The sequence below is a fragment of the Gallinula chloropus genome, assembly GCF_964237585.1.
Source record: "Gallinula chloropus genome assembly, chromosome: 18".
Classification (NCBI taxonomy): Eukaryota; Metazoa; Chordata; class Aves; order Gruiformes; family Rallidae; genus Gallinula; species Gallinula chloropus.
The window spans coordinates 1099277-1119857 of NC_140103.1; the positions used below are offsets into that span (position 1 = coordinate 1099277).

The window sequence follows — 20581 nt, forward strand, 5'->3', positions numbered from 1 at the left end:
GAGGCTGTTTCACTGTGTTTCAGAAACAGACCGTGTAACACTGTACATAAATCAGCTGTCCACACATCACCATGCCAAGCAAACATGGGTGCTCACAGCTAACAATCACCAGGTCGGGTTCCACCACCCCCTGACACAGACCCTGAGACCTCCCTTGTGTTTCATAGTGGTCTCCAGTGCTATAAGAGGAGTTAGTGCAGTCCAGTTTGGCTTCCACACTTGCTCGATTTCCACAATGTATTTCCCTCCACCTCCCCCCACAACTGCACCCACAGGTGATGCACCAGAATGCAGTGTGTCCCCACCAAGGGGAACCCCGGCCTTCTGGCAGCCACGCCGTGTCCTCAGAGGAGCGAGACAAGCAACACAGTGCACTGTGATTTCCTGAGCAGCATTCTGGCTCCTCTCTGTGATTGCTTTAACAGCACCCTAGGTAGAAAAGGAAATTACTATTCCTCTGCTCATCAGCTAACTGTACTTCCCACACAGCTTGAAGGGACCTAGCTTAGTTACCACATCTAAAATGATGCAGTTATCAGCTACGACTCTTACCAGCTTGGAAAACCATTCCAGCACTTGCTGCTGCTATTCTATGAAGATGCTGAGGAATCCGGGCAGGATTTTACCAAAAAACCCCAAAACACACAAAAATCATCCCCTTGAAGTTGCAGTTGGCTGCTCAACATCTTGGAATGTATTTTATGTAGGAGGGGCAAACAGGAATATAAATACGTGCTTCAGGGCACCAGTATCTCCATCCACATACAGCTCGATCCAAACACATGCAGATTTAAAGCCTTTACTGCAACCAATGATTCACCACTTTCTGTTGTAATAGATGTAAATATTTCAGCTACACAAAAGAAGTTAAACTGTCCAAATAGATGCCTGGGATATACTGCAGGCTTTGATAGAGTAGTACTTCAGTTTTATTAGCACAAACACAAGATTCAGTATTAAAAAAAAAAGAATACAAAACAACACGAAAATTGATCATTAAAAACAAAACTAAAAATCAAAGTTCCCTGGCAGTAACTTAAAGACTGACTGAATTACCAGGTTGAGTCAAAGAGCCCTACCAGCAGTACATTTGGCTTTCGGGGCCAAGTTGCTTAGGACATTTGAGCAAGGCAGCAGCATATATTCTCCTCCTCTCAAATACTGAGAAGCAGATATGCACTCAAATTAAGAAATAAGCAGGTAACTATGTGCTGATCATGCTTATGCATCTATCCCTCACCAGTAAGGTAATACAGGCTGTGCACCTAAGCTGTCAGCCCCGGCACAGCTCTGTCAGCCCCTCCGTTCTGCACCTCCCTCCACCCCTGTAAACCCTCATCCAGCTCAGGGCGTTAGGGCTGAGGATGTGAAAATCAGTGGTGTTTTACAAAGCCTCTGGTAGCACAGGGTGCACGTGTCTGGCTGCTGCTGCCCACAGTCCCTGCTGGGTGTCCACAGGCACATTTCCCCAGCAGCATGCTCGCCTAATTGCAGCTGGCGTAGCTGCACAATGCCGCGCGATCCCTCGGCTCCCCGGGGAACGGGGATGATCTCCATGGAAACAGACAGTAGCACTTGTTCTTTTGATAGTATTCTGACATGGCTGTAATAAAACTTCATTTATGACAATCCATTGCAGTGGTTTCACCACAGATTTTTGCAGGCAAGAGCTGCCATGGCTGCCACCCTGCTTTGTGTTCTCAGCATCATGCCAGGTTGCTCCCAAGCATCAAGGAGTTCTGCTGGAGGAAAATGGATGCATGAGCAAGAGAGGATGTTCAGGGCAGTGTAATGAATGGGACCAGAGGATTGGTGGTGTTTGGAGAGAAACAGCCCAAAAGAATACTTGAGTAATGACTGGGTTGATTGCGGAATAGGTTATTAATACAGCCCCTCCCATGGAAGGAGACAGGGAATATGAGATCCAGAAGCAGTTACACACCCAAACACAGCAGAAGACCCATGTCACAGCGTTTGGCTGCTTCCAGGTCTGTGGAAGGACGCTAGAGCAGCAACAGCCTCATCACCCTGGGGGTGTGCCTGGCTGAGGGCACGGGGTGCAGGGGGGCAGTGGTAGGGGCACTCACTCTGCTGTTACTGATCACAGCAGCTCCACGGGAGGGACAAGGAGGAATCCAGACGCAGAGGAGGGAACGGAGATGCTTTGATTTAGGACAGCTCTATTCAGACAAGGAAGACAGTCCCACACTCCATTACAATAGCATCCAACAAGTGGAAACTGTTTCCAATTTCTTGGCTGTTAAAACGTTCCAAAGGGGCATGAAGACACAAACTCAGATGTTGTGGGAGGATGGGTTTCTCACTCTGGGCACAGGAGACTGGTTATTTGCCACACTAGGGTGGCTGGTGGATGAATTCTGTGGACAGTCAGGAATTTTATCTCACTTGCTGCAGAGTCTCAGCAAGGACAAGCCCAGCACTGTGCACTTTCTGTCAGTAGTTCAGCTCAGCCGTGCTGCTGTAGAAGGCAGATAATAGTGGCTGAGAACCAATTAAAGGTGCTGAGGTTTGTCTGGCCAGCACCACATGGGAGTTGTCAGACAGGGATGACTTCCAGAGACATACAGCTCTGGAGACAGACCTAGAGACTCTGCAGTACACTTCAAACAGGAAGGTTACAATAACTCTAAAATTCAGAGCTTTAAATACACTCACAGCTTTGACAGGTGATAAAAAAGATAATTTCCTTTTATGTTCACAGGCTTGTAGTAATTACAGGCTCCTGTTCCCAGAACCTAAGCAGCAGTGGGATAATGGTGTTGTGGCACAGTCTCCCCATCGCCTCCAGTAACCCACAAAGACAGGAGTGCACCAGTAGCACTCAGGGATGCAGTGAGTGTGAGAAGCCAGTCCCTACCCAGCATTGTTTGGCTACACCCTGCAGCATTACCTGAAGCTAACAGAGTCCTGTCATTTCTAAATCAGCAGCACAGAACAAAACTGAGAGGTGCAACTTGCATCTTACTTGAAGTCTACAAAATAAAGGATTAAACACCATCACCTCTTTCCATGAAAGGGCAGCAGCTGTGATTCCTGCAGCCCACACAATGAGCAAGGAGACCTTACAACCTGGGAAAGTAGGATATATGTGGAAAGTCTTTTGATTCCTTAAAGTCTCAAGCTTCTCTGTGATACAGAACACATTTAAGCACTTTTTAACATTAAAAAGAAAATAATAACTGATGACAGTACACCATGAAAAACTGCTTCCTAACAAGCTCCCTCTCCCCAGCCTTCTTCCAAGAAAAAAGCAAGCAGGAGTGGGGAAAGGAGAGAAGAGAGCAATTGGGATGTATTTTATTAGCCGTTGTTTCTAACTTATAGCTCAGGGTGTTCAAAAAGGGAGCACAGCCCCCCTGAATTATTCTAGCAGGCATGGCCACAAAAGGATGGTATCACTGGCAGTGGGAGCACGAAGTATACTTTGGAGCAGCAACCTTGGCAGATCATCATATGTTTTCCTCAAATGCTGTATTTGGCATCTGTATTGGGAAGAGAGGAAGGAAATGCTACTGAAACAAAGACGTGGCAGGCTGAGCCCTTGCATTTTTGGCAGCAGCAACAGCTAAGCAGCTGCCAACACAGCTATAGGCTCAGCTCCCTGTAGCTGAAGTGCCCAGAGGAGGTTTCGGGGAGGAAATCACTGCTCTCCTCTCCCTCCCCCATCACTGCTTTTCCAGAAAACATGGTAGGGACAAGTGAATGGCAAGCACAGCAACAAAGGCCATCACCATCTTCAGAGGAGAAGGCAGCAGGGATGCAGCAAATGCGTTTATTATGCTGGAGGGAGAAGCAGGCAACTGGACTAAGAACTCGAATCCTTCCCAAGGCATTTCCAGGTGAACTACCCAGAAGAGAACAAGCACCAACAGAAGAGGCACCTGAAGACTGTAACCCTGCTTTACCCAGTCTCTATACCCACAGGAATCACAGGTCCTATACATGGTCGTGTTCCATGCAAGAGGCAGCTGCATTAATTATGTCAAGTTACAGTAAGGATGGTGTCAGGCTCCTGTTCTGGTGTGTTCTTGCTTTGCACACAGCAGAACCAGCCCATCTCTCTATTTTTATGGCCTAAATTTCCCCCAAGGGTGTTTTTTTCATTTTCTTTTCCTCAAGCTGAGTAAGAAGGTTTCTTTTTGGCCAAGTACCATGGATACACATGGAAAGTTCATCTCTCATCTGGAAATTGGATATAAGCACTAACTCCTTCCCTGCCCAAAGGGAAAGGCAGAATGGCTGTAGGTGCTCTGCCGTGCCTGTGATCTGCACTTGAGAATCATGAATCCAGACATGAACTGTGTTCATCTGTACTCTTCAGTGACTCAGGCCAAAGTTTCAAGCAAGCTGTATCAGAAAGCCAGTGTAATGGCACACAGGGTACTGGAAATCCTGGCCTCAAGATTTCCATTCTTTTATGTCAGACCTTGTTTCACGAGATGTCAAATGCCATCACCAAGAACTCCTTGTCTCCACTGCCCATTTGCCATTCAGATTCTGGAGCACAAACTGTTTGTCCTGGATTTGGTAATCAATTTTTAAAGCACATGAAAGGATTATCAATAGCAGGGGGTGGAGGGAGAAGGAATTAAAAACATCTTTGCTAACCATCTGTGTTTGAGTAACAGCAAGCTATATGGGCCCAAACATACAGTATTACTCAGAGACCAGTAAGAGGCTGAACTGCCAACAAGATAAGCTAAAACCCATGTTGCTCAAAGGACTCTACAGCAAAGCTTAGAAATAAACCAGCTCTTTAACTCAGCATATCTGATGCAACAGGATGCCCCTGTCATGGTCCAAACGTGAGCTATTTTCCTTCAACTCCCCTTACTCTCATTCCCCTTCTTATCAATGAAGGCACAACAACAGCTAGACTTTCTAGATGTTTTGTTGGTAAATGCAAATTTTACCTTTCTCCACTGTTCAGATTAGATATTTGTTTCACCAGACACATATGGGCTATGGTTTGGGTGTTTCTGTTGAACATTTCTTCCCAAAAAACCCACTCTTTCCCCTATTTCTTCCCACATAGGCCAATCCTCATCCCTTTTTTGTTTGGTACAGAGACTGTGGGGTTTTGAATTGCATACTGTGGACTACACAGAGCCACACCTACTCCTTAACTGTGCACTTTGTACACAGCATTTCAGCACAAACCCTACCAATTTCACGGGATTTCCACCATCTAGTTTACTGTTAACTGACATTCAGCTTCCTCACATCTCCTTCCCTACTGTCTCAGAAGAAATACAAGAGCTACTCCTGGACACACTGACACACATGGTGCAGAACTACCCATCCATAGGTGTGCATTGTTCTCCTAAACAAACTTACTGGGTTTGAGTTCAAAACGTTCATTGTACAACTGACTCAGCATCACCCACATACTAATGTTCCGATGCCTTTCTGAAGGAATACTGTCAAAAATGCACTAACCTTAAGCCATTGAATAGCTGTTTAGATTTATCCAATAAGTAGCAAAAGTCTGTCACTGTTTTCCTCTCTGCTTGAGGAATGTCATCTTCAGCTCCTCCTGATGACATGATCTCTTTTAGGGCAAACTCAGTCCTATGAAGAAGAAAATAGCCATATTACTCAAAAATGGAGGGCTACTATCAGCTCATCCGGATTAGATGCACGAACGGTTCCATGGGGATGGCAACAAAGAGCATGCAGTTCTCCCACAGGTTACTCTGCTCACGACTCATTAAAACAACAGCCGAGAGCCAAAGCATGGGGCTAATTATTGCACAATGCACTACTAAACAGAGCAGAATCAAAAATAAGGGTGGTACAAGAATCATAAAATAAAACAGTTCTGAGGACTGTATTCACAAGCACAAGACTCCCGACAAAAGGACAGCACACAAACAGCACTTGGGTTTCATACTCGGACAAAGAAATCCTCTCTCAATTTGCCTTTCTGCAGAGGTGTTTATCCCACAGCTGCGTTTGGAGAGACCAGCCTCAGCTCTACTGACATTTCATTTGCTTCTGCAACTGTTGAAAACTGCAGCTCGCTGGTTGCTACTGCTAAAACATAGCAATTTTAGGCAGAATGCTAAAAAATCTCCTGCTTCCTCCCTCCTTCCTCAAGGCTGTTAAAGCCCATGCCTTGCACTGCCCACAATTATACCTGCAGATCTATTTTCAGCGCTCGTATGAGAAAAATGCCATGTTGTAATCACCTGGACAAAAACCTAAGATAGACCAGAGATTATCCTGGCACTGAGTAACTACAGGTATATGAAAGCCCATAAAGGCAGAGAGGCTTTTAAAATCTTACATGAACCATGCATAAATAAGAAATCATCCTTTTGATGATCCAAAGGTGAGCTGCAGATTCGCAGCACAGCAGTGGACTGTGCTCCTCTGAAAATGGCTGCCAGCTCTTGGGCTCCTCTGTGCTCTCTGAGAGTGCAAGATAAACACACCTCTCACCGGGCAAACGCAGAGCTTGTACTTTCAGCGACTTCTCTACCAGTTCTGGTGAGCACTTTTGTTAAGCAACAAGTTTCCATTTGTGCAGAAGCTCTTTGGATGCTATTTGCATAATTGATTACAAGTCCCAGTTGAAGCCGGGAAGCAGCAAGGCTAACTCTGTACGGGTACTGGGAAGTGCCCAGGAGCACATTTCACTGGTGGTCAGGAAAAGCCTTCATAATAACCAGTGTGGCTTTAGGAGCTGTTCCTGCACAAACACTTCGCCCCTACCAAATGCCAAAGGGACTGGCTGCTCCCTGGCTTTAGGCACACTGAGCAGATCCTGCCGACCAAGCAGTCCCCCCGTTCCCAGTTTAGACAAGATGCTGCACACAGTTGTGTGTCTTCTACACACCCACGTGACAGTGCACTAGAGCACTAGTGCAAGGGCATGGGCTGTGCTGCACAAACTGCTTGTTGAACAGTCCCAGAGAAAGGTAGGAAGCATTACTTATAGTCAAGTGACAGCAGAATGGGTGCCAGGCAGTATGAGAGCTCAAAACACACCACCATGTCAGAAGCTATTGGGGTGTGCAAGCAGGACACAGGCACTGTGAGGCCTGGGCTGGAAAGCTGAACACTGACACACAACACAAAACAAACAACAGTGAGTACTGAAAGCACCAACATATGAAATCGAAGTGAACAGTGAGAGCTTAAAACCAGAGGTCAGGCGCAGCCAGGAGGCGATGCAGGACTTCCAGGAGGAGGGACAGTACCCCAGGTCCTGTGTGCTCCGCAGCAAGGGCGACCTAAATCCTGCGGCGCGGCCCGTGGGTTCGGCAGCACTCCACTGGGTAGGCCAGGCACCCTACAGCAGCTTCAGACACATTTTCAACAATTGAGGAGCTTGCTTAAGTTGCAAAGTATGTTTCATACAGTCTGTGTATCGTCAGTTTAACAGTAAAATGGATTTTATTTCGTGCTACCCTGCAGTTACACTATGCAGCCACCCCGACTAGCATCACCCAGCTGGATCTGTGTCAGGCCTGGCGCAGCGAGCGAAGCCAACTGCAGTTCTCACCTCGAGGGCCTCTGCTAGCCCCCTGCAAGGAGGGCCACTCACACAGCCAGTAAAACCTATGCTAGAAACTTCACTGCCTGCCCACCTGAAAGGTGTCAGAGGGCAGGAAAAACACAGGTGCAGAGAAAGGAGGAAAAAAGTCTCTTTCGGGTTACAGACAATTAATTAAGGTGTATTGTGAAACCCTACCCCAAGCCCAGCCATTCCTCAATCCTCAGCACAATGGTAGTTTGTGGAAAGTTAGAAAAGCTGAGAGAAAAAAAGAAAAGAAAGGGAAAAAAGAGAGAGGGATTACCAACAAAACACTGAAGAATGTTCTGCATGTTCAGCCTCCTGATACAGCTACCAGCATGTGGGTTTGGACCTACTGCTGAAGCAGAGGGCAAAAGCAGCTTTTCTGCTCAGAGGAGGAAACTGCAGAGGGAACAACCTGTCTTCTGATCAGAGACTGCTGGGGAAGGAACCTAGGGAACAGGCTACATTTATACACACCCCTGCACTGCACAGAGACCTGGAAAATGAGGATACCCTGGAGATGCTCCACTAGGACAGTCAGTTTTTCCTTTATTCACAGCTTCAGAAATTAAAAACTGTATGTTGCAGTCAAGCCACACGGATGGTATTGAGGCAACCAGCAGCCTGAGTTCCAGCAAAATTAGGGTATTATATAGCCCAGGTGAGGAGTGACAGGCAGAGCCTTACATGAAGCACACAGAAGCAGCACACTTCCTAAAATAGTCAGGGATTTACTATATGAAAGAGAAGCAATGAAGTTAAATTTCACTCACACTCATCCCCAGAAAAGAATCCTACCGGTAACACAGACTGTTCCACACAGATGTGAAACTACAGAACCCACAAAATCTCATCTTCATGCTGCAGCCAAGCAAGCTGAAAGCTTAAAAACCACATACACCAACATGGGCACACATACAGCAAGGCTTGAGCTTGTATTGCCTTAGAGATCAAAGTATCAATAAATGCCTCATCAAGTTCCACTTCAAAGTGAAGCTGCCTCAAGCACAAACAGCAGAGACCTAAAAAATAAAAGAAATAAAAAAGCCACGAAGGACCAGAAACAGAACTATGAAGGGAAGGGGTGGGAGAACAAAAATGCATTAGAATACACAGATGACATTTAATTTGGGGGGGGACCTGTGTCCTCTAAAAGGAGTATCTTACAAAAAGTTCATGTTCATGTGCAAGCAGCAGCTTCGGGCTTTATGTGCAGAGAGGGCCTGTCTGCTGGGCAATGCCTACCTACAACAGCAAAAGGCTTCTGACCCAACCGTGCATCACACGGACACAGCAAACCTCTAAAAACTATACTGTGTTGAAAAATGCACAGTTCCACTGCATGTTACCATCCCTAGGTTATTTAAACAGAGGATGACCATCACAACATGGGATGCTCTTAGTGTTCACAGGAAGCTCCTCATCCCCAAACCAGAGCCCAGCTACTGTCAGTACCAGGCACTGTGATGAATGCATGCACCTCTATCGCTGCGGTGCTGCAGCTCAGACTGTGTGTGCTGACTAAGGCCAGGCAGAAGAAGGGGGGAATCTTTTGGTGCAAACTGCAAAGCTTTCACTGCCCTTCTGCTAAAACTTCACAATTTGTTCATTACTTTGATTAAAGCCAATAGTCAGCAATAGGGTGTTGATACTAGACGACTGAAATACAGCTAAGGGCAGTAAACTAAAAAAACTCATCACAATAGTTACTGCCATGAAAACATCCCAACCATTCAGCATCCCAAATCTGCTTTCTACCTGGTTCTCACCTGGGTTGTGATATGTATTTCATGATATGAGACAGGCTTTCATCTGCATGTTTTGAATTAAGAAACTCAAAAACCTCTGCCCTGTATTGTGGTCTGTAAAAACTCTATCTGTGGCTTTTCAGGGATGCTCAGCCCACCTTCACTGTCATTTTGGTGGCATTCCTCTCACTTAACCATAAGCACCTAAACAGTAAAGGAGACAAAAAAAAAATAATCTTGTTTTCTACTGACACTTTTAGAGGGAGGGAGGCGACCAGAAGACACTTGATTTAAGACATTAGAATGAATGGAAAAAACTCTGGGTGCCTATGAAAAGCTATTTCATTAGTACACAATAAATCAAACACAGAAGCCTTAATGTGCCTTCTTTGTTTCTGGGTTATTTTATAATAAAACAGCTAAATCACAGTTAAAAATAGAAGGAAACGAAACCTTAGTTGCCCAGACAGTTATGAAACGATCCCTGCTCTTAATGACCTGAAGATGCAAGCACAATTGCCTGCAGGACAGAACAGACAGGACAGACACAGCACACCTCTGGGATGACAGAACAAGTATGCTCCAAGTGATCAACTTTGGACAGTGACAACGGATGAGATCAAGTTTCACTCTCTTGCTGGATAATAAAAGGCTGTTCTGGCCCTGCCACATACTGCACTCAGTTTTAAACTGAGTGTTTCTGAACCATCCAGTGTGTTTACACACCTACGTGGTATAATGGAAAGTCCTACTGCAAATCCCCAGAGGTTACATTTCAAAAGTAAGCATGAGTCCTGCTCAGAACAGGCTGGTTTCTTACTATGTATCAAAACTGTCTTCATTATGATTATAAAATAACACCACACAGAAAACACATTATAAAAAATACTCAGACTGATTCACATCATGGGCTTCCTTCTAGGGAGAAATAATCCGGAAAAGAAATACAGAGTGCAACCATGAGAGAAGTAGAAGTGGTGAAGAATTAAGCACTGGAGTAACAAGCACAGCAATTCCCCTCTGTGAGGTATCTTTAGAAGAGCTGCCAGGAGGTAATTCTTCTTCAGATCTCAAGTTCAATGAAGCATTTTGGTTACAGACATGAGACAGGCGCTGGAATTTAAACCTTTGTTTCACTCAGCCACAGCACATGCCTGAATGTGAAGGGAAGGCAGGGAGGGGAGATGGAAAGATAAAGGACAAGGGGAGCCATATAAATGACAGGTGAAGCTGGATTTTCCAGCTGATAGAGAAGGAAAATCGGATCAGTTCTCTCATGCATTGGTTCTGACTGTTCATGCTCCAGATTGCTGCTCTGCAAGGACAGAACTACCATCACCAGTGGCTCAGGAAAGGAGGAGGTCTCCCCAGCACTGAAGACCGTGTTGTAATGCAGCAGCATTACAGACAGGAGGAGGAATTATTATTAGAAACAGCAAGTGGGCACAGCAAAGGGAGGAATATAGCTACTGACATCGCCCTTTCCTCAGGGACTGCTGAGCTCCGAATGAGAAATATAAATAAAATGCAACCAGTAGTACATCCACAACGTGGGCCTCTCCTCCTCTTTGGTACTGGAAGTAGCCCACAGCTCCGTGCTCCTCTTCTGCAGACAGACAGTTCTCCCAGTGACAGCCCAGCTATACCAGAAATATCACCTACTTCATGTTTTGTTCTTGTGTTGAAGCTTTTTGCTTTCTTTCACACAGAAGAAACTCTTGGGCTGTTTTGCACGACAATTTATTTCCTTGTTTTCTTAAGCAGCACATATTAAATAAAACGATCTCCAGAGTCTGCAAGAGGGGACACTGAAACCCTGGTTTAGAAGACTGTTAGTCTAAGTCAGAAAATGGTGACTTCCAGCAGAACTCATTATTCTCTCAAGGATTTTGCCAGCTCCTCGGGCCATACAAGGCAGAAGATCGGTGCTAGCCAAGCAGCACGCCTGGCGTGCCAGGTTCTTTCCAGCGCCCTGTCGGATCGCCCGATGCCAGGTTTGCTTAGTACACCCCAGGAGCAGACTTTACAGAGTCATCCCGTTGCAGCACCCAGGGCAGGGGAGCTCACAGGGTCCCCGAGGAGGGCAGGCCTAGGCAGGGCAGTCGGGGCTGAGAGGCGGCGGGAGGAGGGGTAGGGGGGCGGGTGGGCTGTCATCATGCTGGCCAGTGTTTTTACAGATCTGTGTCACTTACATCACACACGTTTCCACTTCCCTGTGGTTTGCCGGCTTGTGCCTAAGGTTTTCCAGGCTCAGCTGGAAGGGAAAAAAAGCACTGAAGTCAATGGCAGCACTCCCTGCTAGCCCCGTTCCCAAAGCTCTGGGAGCGGTGGAGGAACACTCCGGCTCAAGGAAACCAAGCTGAGAGTGGAAGTCAGGCACAGAATGCTCACTCACTGGTACAAGCACTTGCCCACAGCCAGATTTATGACTTCACCAGGGTCACTATAACCCACTGTCCAGCTGCCTGGCAGGAGAGGGTGGTGGTGACTTCACACACCTGACAACTGCAAGGAAGAGCAACCTCACTCCACAGTGTAGTGGTACTGTACTGTAAGTCCAGACAGCGGTGAGGAGCGACCAGACTCTGCTAAGGACAGGTAGGATCAGGAGCTGTTTCCCAGAGCTGGCTGGACACAGCACCCTGACCTCCTGACACAGCATCTGTACAACTGCTCTGTCTTTACGCCATCGCTTCTGCTCAGCTGTGGAACCAACTGTGCCTCCTCCCTTCCAGCCAGCCCAGACGGCCTCATCACACAAGCATTAGAGGATAAAAGCTGGGAGAAGCGATTAGCAGTGCTTTATCTGCTTCACCTAATGCAACGCTCTTCTCACTAGAGCACCAGCATCAGACTTAAAACTCTCATCCTGTACTGTTAGAGACAGTCTCCTTACAAAGACTTCAGTGGCACATTTGCTCTGTCTGTGATTTTACCAAGGCCATCAGAGTCCGCAGTACTGAACGGAAGCGTGATGGGAGCATGGATACTTCACATACATGATATAAAACCTGCCTTTCTTACTTCAAAATCAGAAGAATTTAGTCTTAAATCCTCAGACATTTACACCAGGAACTATCACTTCCAGCAAAAGATGGATTTGTCAGGACAAGCATGGGCACATCTTTCAGAAGGGGCCATCACTTGCTGTGTGGTTTAACAGGCTCACCCTGCTCACAGTGCAGACCCCCCTGGCATTCCACCCTGCCCAGGGTAAAGGTTTGCACGTTAAACATTCACATGATGCACAGGAACAAGTTTATTACAATGCAAAGAACCAATCAACATGACCCAGAGAAGCTTTGGGACTAAAATTAGAATGAGAAGCTGTATTTTATTTCAGGCTCCAGCCGTTTTCCTTGCAGAGCCTTCAGCTCCATCCCTTAAATAACCTGTGCACCATCTTCTGAAGAGGACAGCAGGTGCAAACCTAACAGGACAATCCCGAAGGGTTAACGGTGGGGATGGGGATGGGAGGGAGAGGAAGAGCCATATTTTGGAAGAAATGTGCTTGTGTTTTCCACCCACCCACCCGAGGACAGCTGACTGCAAACCAAGCCCTGAGCAAGGGTGGGCTGACTATATTGATTAGCTTCAGCCTGACAAATGGGAGCGCTGTGACACGTGTAACACAGCACGGCAAACTGCCCTATCGACTGCCAGTCCTAAACTCCTGCTGATCTGGAGTGTCACTGCGTGCATCACAGACAACTGGCTTGGGGTTTACTGCTGGTCAGGACTACAATTCTGGAGCTGAGCAGGAAGCACGTGCTTGGAGCAGTGAACTAATGAGAAGGGGGTGTGATGGCTGCATCCCGACCCACAGCTTCACGCATGGCTCTGCCATTTTAACCAGCAGCTCACAGCACAGAAAGATAAACTCTGCTTTTCAGATGCTTCCCACTCCTTGCTTAGAGATGCAAGTGGTAACAAAAAAAAAAGCAAACACACCTTCTACATCTCTCATTGATACAGGGATTTCCCCGAACTAAGATGTTACTGGAGCTGCTCTCCACAGAAAGCAATCGTGGAAGATACACTGCAATCCATCAGGATTTTAAAGGCCTCAAACCTGAGCCAAAAGACCAGCTCTCTCCTCCCTTCTCATCCTGACGCATCTCCCACAGCTTCACTGCCAAAGGGGGATGTGATATAAAGCCAGATAGCCAGTTGGTATCTATTTCTTATCCGCAAATTAATAGCACAGATAAAACTAAGATCTTGCTCATTCTCTCCTGAAGCCTAATACCACCGAGTCTGAAATCTCTGCTGAGAAACATCCAACCTTGGCTTCATCAAGCAAGATGTCTGCCTTTGCTATTTGCCTCTGCTTTTCTTCTGCAGACCAGCGTACTCATCTCTCATGTTTCCTTCCAAAGCCAAGCTGCACATCTTGGGAAAACCATCTGTGTGTTTCTATGTGGTCTGCTCAGAGTGCTGGTCCTGCCAGAGCCTCAGACCACACTGAACTGGTCAGAACCCAAATTCATTCCTCTCTTCAGAATACCTAATTCTCCAGGGAGAGCCACTGTCCCCAGGTGCCAGGGACCCCACTCAGCTCTACGCAGGAAATGCAGAAATAAGGAGCTAACCCCCCCAAACCCAGGGGCACAGACACACCAGCAGCTTCACAGGCTGTGGAGTCAGTACTCAGAGGGAACGGCAAGGAGCAGCTGTACATCACACCCACTACAGTCTGACAAGCAGGAGGAGCAGACACATCAGTACAGTGATTTTATGAAGAAATATACAGGAGGGAGGAAAAAAGGATTTCTTTATCGTTCCAAGGGCTTTAGTAAAAGTGGGAACCAACCATGGACATTTCTCATCCCCCCACACTGCTCACCTCAGGGCATGTCTGCACTGCAGCAGCTGCAGCGCTCCCAGACCTACCAAGCTCCTCTTACAGCAGCTCTCCTGGCCGCTGTGGGAGGCATCTGTGAGCAGGCTGAGAGCACTCCTGGGCTCCTGGCAGCATGAGCAGCCCGAGAGGACCCAGGTCTGGCTAAGGAACAACCAGACTGCTTCCCACCAGCCACGCTCAGGCACACAGAATGCACAAGGAGAAGGGCTTGGGCACAGCCCAGGCTTTGGAGGCTGTTTTTGTTTGAACATCACAATAAAAAGCAGCTTACAATGTAACTTAGAAAGCAAAACAAGTAGGTATTTTGTTTAGCTGATGCTGCTGGTGGAGTGGTGCTCTTCCTGCTTGGATGTTTGCTGATTTCAAAGGGCACCAAGGAGAAATGCAGCAAACTAGGAGGGTGAAAACCTAGTGCTTGTAAACATGTTACCACTCACCTGCAAACACAACTAGTTCCCACTCAGTAGGGAATTCAGTTTTCCTACTAAATTAGCCAATTTTACAGCTAACTTGCAGGCACAGGGCTAGCTCTAACTGTTAAGCAAGAGGGAAGGCATTTTAAAAAACCATAAAACCAGACAACTGGCTCTGTGACACCAACCCACGCGTTTGTGGGGACAGACAGACATTCTCTCGTATGGAAGGAGGAAGCCTGGCCCCACGTCGACCTGTACGTGGCTCTGTAGACCTTTCCCTACCCATGACAGTGACCCAGCTCTCCCACCCAGCCAAGGGAACTGCTTCTGCTGTCCCAGAGCTCCACGCATGCCGAGCGGCTGGCCAGTACCTCCCACAAAACATGATTAACTCTCTTCTCTCAGTCCCTCCCTTTAATAGATGCACAAAACATGTCCCTCTCCCTCAACTTCTTAAAAGTTTTGTGAACATCACTGGCTGGGTAACCTTCAGCACCCTACTGCCTACCACAGTGCTGGTTACATCAGACAAGCAATTTAAAAGCTGCTTGAAAAAGCAGCAGCCTGACTGTGCATTTGAATAAACTGTTTCCTATAACAAAACCAGCGACAGGCAGCAGGCACACACACTTATACAAGGATTTTATTTACTACTGCAAACTGAAAGCTTCAGAGTTCCACATGAAAGTGTAGCTCACTACTCAGCATATCAGAAGACCAGAAGATTTGCTAACACTGTCTGATATTAACACCTTGGAGCTATCGTGAGCTGCCACCTCTGCATTACCTGTGACGTCTCAGCAGGAACAGCCTGAAGATTTCCTGTAGGGAAACAGCCAGCACCACAAATTCGACTCCATTCCAAGTCAGATGAGTTTGAATACCCAGCACGCAGCATCAATCTTATTATTTTAGTGTCCAATATGTGCTTAGTCTACAGAATCAGCCTTTTCATTTGGTTTGCAAGGTTTTAAAAATCCTTTTATTGCTTAAAGCACACCTGTCTGTTCCCAGAACTGCAACAGCAGCATCTTTCCTCCCAGCACATGCAGATCACACCATGGAAACAGAGTGCCATCCCCTCCTGCTCTGGACATTGACATCATTTCAGCCACACCTTAACCAGCAGACTGCTCGATCCACGATGGGCGGACTCGCGTTAAACACAAGAGACATGATATCACCCTGGGATGCACGTGGCCTTTCCCAATTACCTTCGTAACACACAACTTTTGCTTCTCTTCTTTATGTCTCTGCCACTGGCAATTTGTTCCACCTTTGTCCATTCTGCGCCCTCCGTGATCCCTCTTTCACTGCAGTTCATGACCTTTTGTGTATAGGATGAACAAAGGGCAAAGGCTAAAAACGTCACAGTTGGGCTTCTGCTCTTCTACTGACTTAACTAGTTTGCTACCAAAACCAGGCTCAAGCTCCAAGCAGAGTTTCTGGGTGATAAGAATCCAAGAATCCCTGGAAGATGGTTCTGGAGCAACGTGGAAGAGGATGGGACCGTTTCCTTTCATCCCAATTCAAATCATGACTCTGTGGGGATGCCTCCATACCACCTACGTGGTACTCAGTAGTCATTAGCATTGTATGAAAGAGCAATGGAAAAAGGAACATCAGGCTAGCTTACTCTTGGCAGGGGCGGGAGGGGAAGGAGGGAGATAGAAAAACACCATCAGCTGCAGCGGGCTGAGCTGTGTGTATTTACATTTCACAAGCTAAACTATTTAGTGATTTATTTACACACAATGTGCTTGGAGCAGCTAAAATACCAGTTGTGTTTTATCTTGATTTTGTGGCAAACGCACATAAGCCACAAAATCACAGGAAGAGGCTGCGAATGAGGGATGAACCTGGTACATCTGGAAAAGCACGTAAGCCACTGCAAGAAGGGAGAAGGATTTTGGAGGCAGAGGGTTGAAATGCATTAGTTATGACAAGACACCAAAACACAACCCAGGGACCCCAAAGCAAAAGCCACAACACAACAGTTTGTGCTGCAGGGCTCACACATCCCAGCGTCGCTCTCGTAGCCAAGTCCACCTACAGCCAGGCATGGCTGGGGCCTCAGGTCTCTCGGGCTGCCCCTCCATGTTAGAGTGAGGAGGGAATCGCAGTCAGCTCCATTTTATGCACATTTGATGGCAAGACGCCAACACAACTCTTGACTGAGCCAAATCTGGGCCCCCTTGAACTAAGCCATCACCTAAAGCAGGGCGGAAAAGCACATGCCTCTCGCTCCTGGAGCAGCCAAGTTCCTGAAAAGCATCCGAGCTACAAGGCAGAACGCGACCGATGCTTTAACTCTTCAGGGTTCTAACTCGGAACGGAAGGGTTGCCACACAGTGCAGCCTGATGTTAACGTGATGGAGACACCTCTTTCTAGCAAGCCTTGCTATTTACTACACGGCCCAAACGGCAGTTCAGGCCAGCATCCGATCTGGAGGGCAGTCATCACCGCACTCGGCGTCCTGGTAGCGCTCTCAGCCAAGGTGTCAATGGCTGCCTGCCAGCTGGAACCTCACTCTGTCCAAAGAGAACGCAGCACAAGCTCAGGAAAGCTTTTTGAGCCGTTCAGTTCAGCCCTTCCCTGCGCGCTGGTGCTCGGTGGGAAGCTGCCAGCGAGCTTGGGAACTGCACGTAGAGGGGCATTGCTGGGAATTCTCCCTCCTGAGCAGAAACTGCTCCTGGACCATTCCTCTGCCATGCAGCAGAGAAATCCCTCTGCTGACTCCTGCTTTAATTATATTTTAAAATTCAGCTTCTGGTCTGTGTTCCATTATAATAATAGCAATAATTAAAAATACTTCAAACGGCGAGTGCTCTAAACCTGCTGCTCCATCCAGGCTTTCTGGCACCGCACACTTCCTTTCCTGACTGACATCCTCAGGGAACCAGATGGATGGTTATTCTATTCTATTCCTGTTGCAGGGCTGCACTGCACTCTCTCAGCACATGTAAACTGCTAGGTAATATTTATGTTGGCAACTAACTCGCATACTTTACAGAAACAGACCTCTACTTGACCCTCCATGCAGCTCCCACACACAATTTGGTCCACTCCTTCAAACCACTTCCTTCTGCTGCAACACATACCCCGTTCCACACCTCTGTCTCCAGCCTGTTGGAAAGCTTCATACCCAGGACAGAGCTTATGTGCTTCAAGAGAGCAATTCAGCTGCAAAGCCAAGCCTGTGCAATGCCCTCCTGCAAGAACAACGGAGAAAATGATTCTAAAACCTGCATGCACAGGCCCTGGTTTCCCTTCTACAGGGATTGCTCTGACTGAACACTTTAGGAAAAGAAACCCTATGAAAAGTCCTGTAAAGACAGACATTGACATGCATGGATTTCTGTGATACAGCTGATAGCTGTATCACGCTTTGGGGGGCTGCAGGGATGTTGGGGCTTTTTGTTTAAAATACAGTTAAATTTTAGCTGCCTAGGCTGTAACATCACCTCAGAATAGACTTTCACACCAGAACCCTTCCTTCTTTGCCCAAAGTACATCACGCAGAATGAAAAATAAGCCAAGATGGTAACGCGTCCAGATGCTCAAATTAACTCCCATTTCCCATTTACACCATGGCAGTTTATCCACAATTCCATCCACAACTCCATTTAAAGCCAACAGAGTGAAACCAGGGGAAAGGAGGAAAAAAAAAAAGCCTGGTGGAAAAGAGGGGAAATCTGAGCAGCACATGCCAGGGCGAGCGCGGCTGCAGCAGCGCAGGGCTGTGCGGTGGCATCATGTGACAGAGCGGCGCTGGCAGCAGAGCAGGAGCGCTACAGCCCCCGTCCTCCCACCTTCCCAGAGCTGAGCCCTCAGCACAGCGCTGCGGGCGACGCAGCTTCATCCCCACGCCGAACCGACTCGGGTTATAGGCTCCCCAGTGCTCTGAATTGTCATTCTCCATTTTTGTTGCCTCTCTCTCCACCAAATAAAGCAGCAGCACAGAAATGGATAACAATACAGGCAGGCTATGTATTCCTCCCACTGCTGAGCGCTTCCAGCATTATATCACTTGTAGATCTAGTTTCTCAACGGAGCACGGAGAGCAGAGAGCACAGTGCTGCTGCTGCCTGTATCACTCACACACAGAGCTCAGCCCGACTCATCATCTTTGTGATAAAATGCCCCAGTGTGGGTAAGGGATGCAGATTGCCAATTGAATTCTGATGCTGCATTGTACCTGTATTTCACGATAAAACGATGATCACACTCTCCTTTGCAGCACAGCAGAACAGTTCTCTCCGTGCAGTTTCTATGAATGGTTCTTACAGTCCCTGTAAGAGAAGCTGGCTATCTCGCGTACGCTGCCCGTATTACTCTGGCAGAGCGATGGGGGAATTGTGCTCTTTGCTCCTCAGTGACTCATTGTTTCTTTCATTTAACACACATCGTGATCTGGTTTATCAAAACACCTTAAGAGAGACTGACTTAGAGGATGTGCAAATGAACCATCTTTCTATCTACGGACGTGATGCACAGTCAGGTGTCAGGCTTCTTCACCGCTCCATCCACAGCCTGAGCAAGGGAAGCTACAACTGTTACACAACAGGGTTCACGCGAGGCGAGAAGATGCACCGGGCAGGGGCCACATCTGCAAACGTCCACAGCAAGAGCCATGCCAGGATGCTATTCCATGGTTCCCAAAGGCTGCTACCAACACTGCAGTTCTGCTGCTTGCAGGAATGGTGGGAGAGCATCAGCGTGCTGGGAGACTCACTTAACGCTAGCGTTCTAGTCCTTCTATGGGCCAAGAGTGCTGCTTTGCATTAGCTTAGACAAGATGCTGAGAATTATGGATTGCACTTGGACAGCTCTTGCAAGATGTAGGGATCTTTTATATTAAGGGATCCATTTTGCAGGTTGGAGGACTGGAAGAGCTTAGCTGAGACCCAGCTTAAGCACGGAAACTTGGAGCCTGGTTATTAAATTATGGAAGTGCAACTCAGAATAAGCACCTGTTTTTGCCCCAGTCTGTGGTGGGAGATTAGAGCCAGGCTCTGCAAACCTGCAGGCTTGGTTCTGAGGGTTTTATCTGGGACAGCCTTTGGACGCTGACATCTTTACAGCCAGCAACGGGCAAGGAATTTGGGGGGGGATACGACACAACATATCAATCATCCAGCCTCTACCCCAAGGGCATTTCACATCACCCATTGTTCAGAGCGTCGCTCAGCACAGAGCAGGGATTTAGCCAAGAGGGGGTTTAAAACGGGGGCAAACCCACGATGGCTCCACCGCGCTTGCCCTCTGGATGCCCAGCCCTGCGCTGGCGGCTCACACGGGACCGGGCAGCGTGCCACCCGAAAGCATTCACCTGCCCGCGCAGCACCGGCACCCGCGGAGGCGCCTGCGGAGGCGGCGTGGAGAGGGAGGCACACGCCGGACCCCAAGTTAATATCGCGGGGGCCGTTTCCGTAACGACTGCGGCTCCGCCGCGAACCGAGGCCTAAGCACAGACGTGTCACGGCGTCCCGCTCCCCGCCGGTAACCGCAGGGACGGCGGCGAGCGGGGCGAGCGCAGGCCCTCGGCAGCCCCCGCCGCCCCTCGGGCCCGGGCACGGCGGCTCCTGGCAGGAGGCGGTAACGCCGCTGCGGAGCCCGCCCCGCCGCCGGGAGAGGATGCTCGGCACAGCCCCGGCCGCCCCCGCCCGCACCTGCCGCGCCGCCCGCACCCGCCTTACCTGGGCTTCCGCTTGCGGCAGGGCTTCTCCGCCGGGCCGGGAGCTCTGCGGGGGCGAGACAGCGGTGAGGGGCGCGCCGCCGCCGGGCCTGTCCCGAGGCGCCCGCAGCCGCCGCCGCCGCTCCCGCCCGCCCGCGCCGCCTCCCCACCCGTGCCCGCCCGCCCGCGCGGCCGCTCCGCCCCCCACACCTGGAGACCGGGCCGGTGCGGGGCAGGCGCTGCCGGGCGGCTCCTCTCACCATCCGCGCCGCCTCCGCCAGCTCCCGGGCAAAGCCGCCAGCGCCGCCGCGGCGAGGGCTCGGGCTGCG

The 20581-nt window shown here is 48.6% G+C and overlaps 1 protein-coding gene across 1 annotated transcript in view; it reads right to left on the reverse strand.

Moving 5' to 3' along the window:
- The window catches only part of SCAI (suppressor of cancer cell invasion), a gene marked incomplete at both ends in the record, with an annotated part of 39330 nt that extends 18815 nt beyond the window's left edge, over positions 1–20515 (reverse strand). Inside the window, 3 exons of the mRNA XM_084272336.1 lie at positions 5461–5592; positions 20275–20319; positions 20463–20515. Coding sequence (XP_084128462.1) covers positions 5461–5592; positions 20275–20319; positions 20463–20515 — 230 coding nt within the window. The remainder of the gene's footprint in view (positions 1–5460; positions 5593–20274; positions 20320–20462) is intronic.
- Positions 20516–20581: the final 66 nt, after the last annotated feature.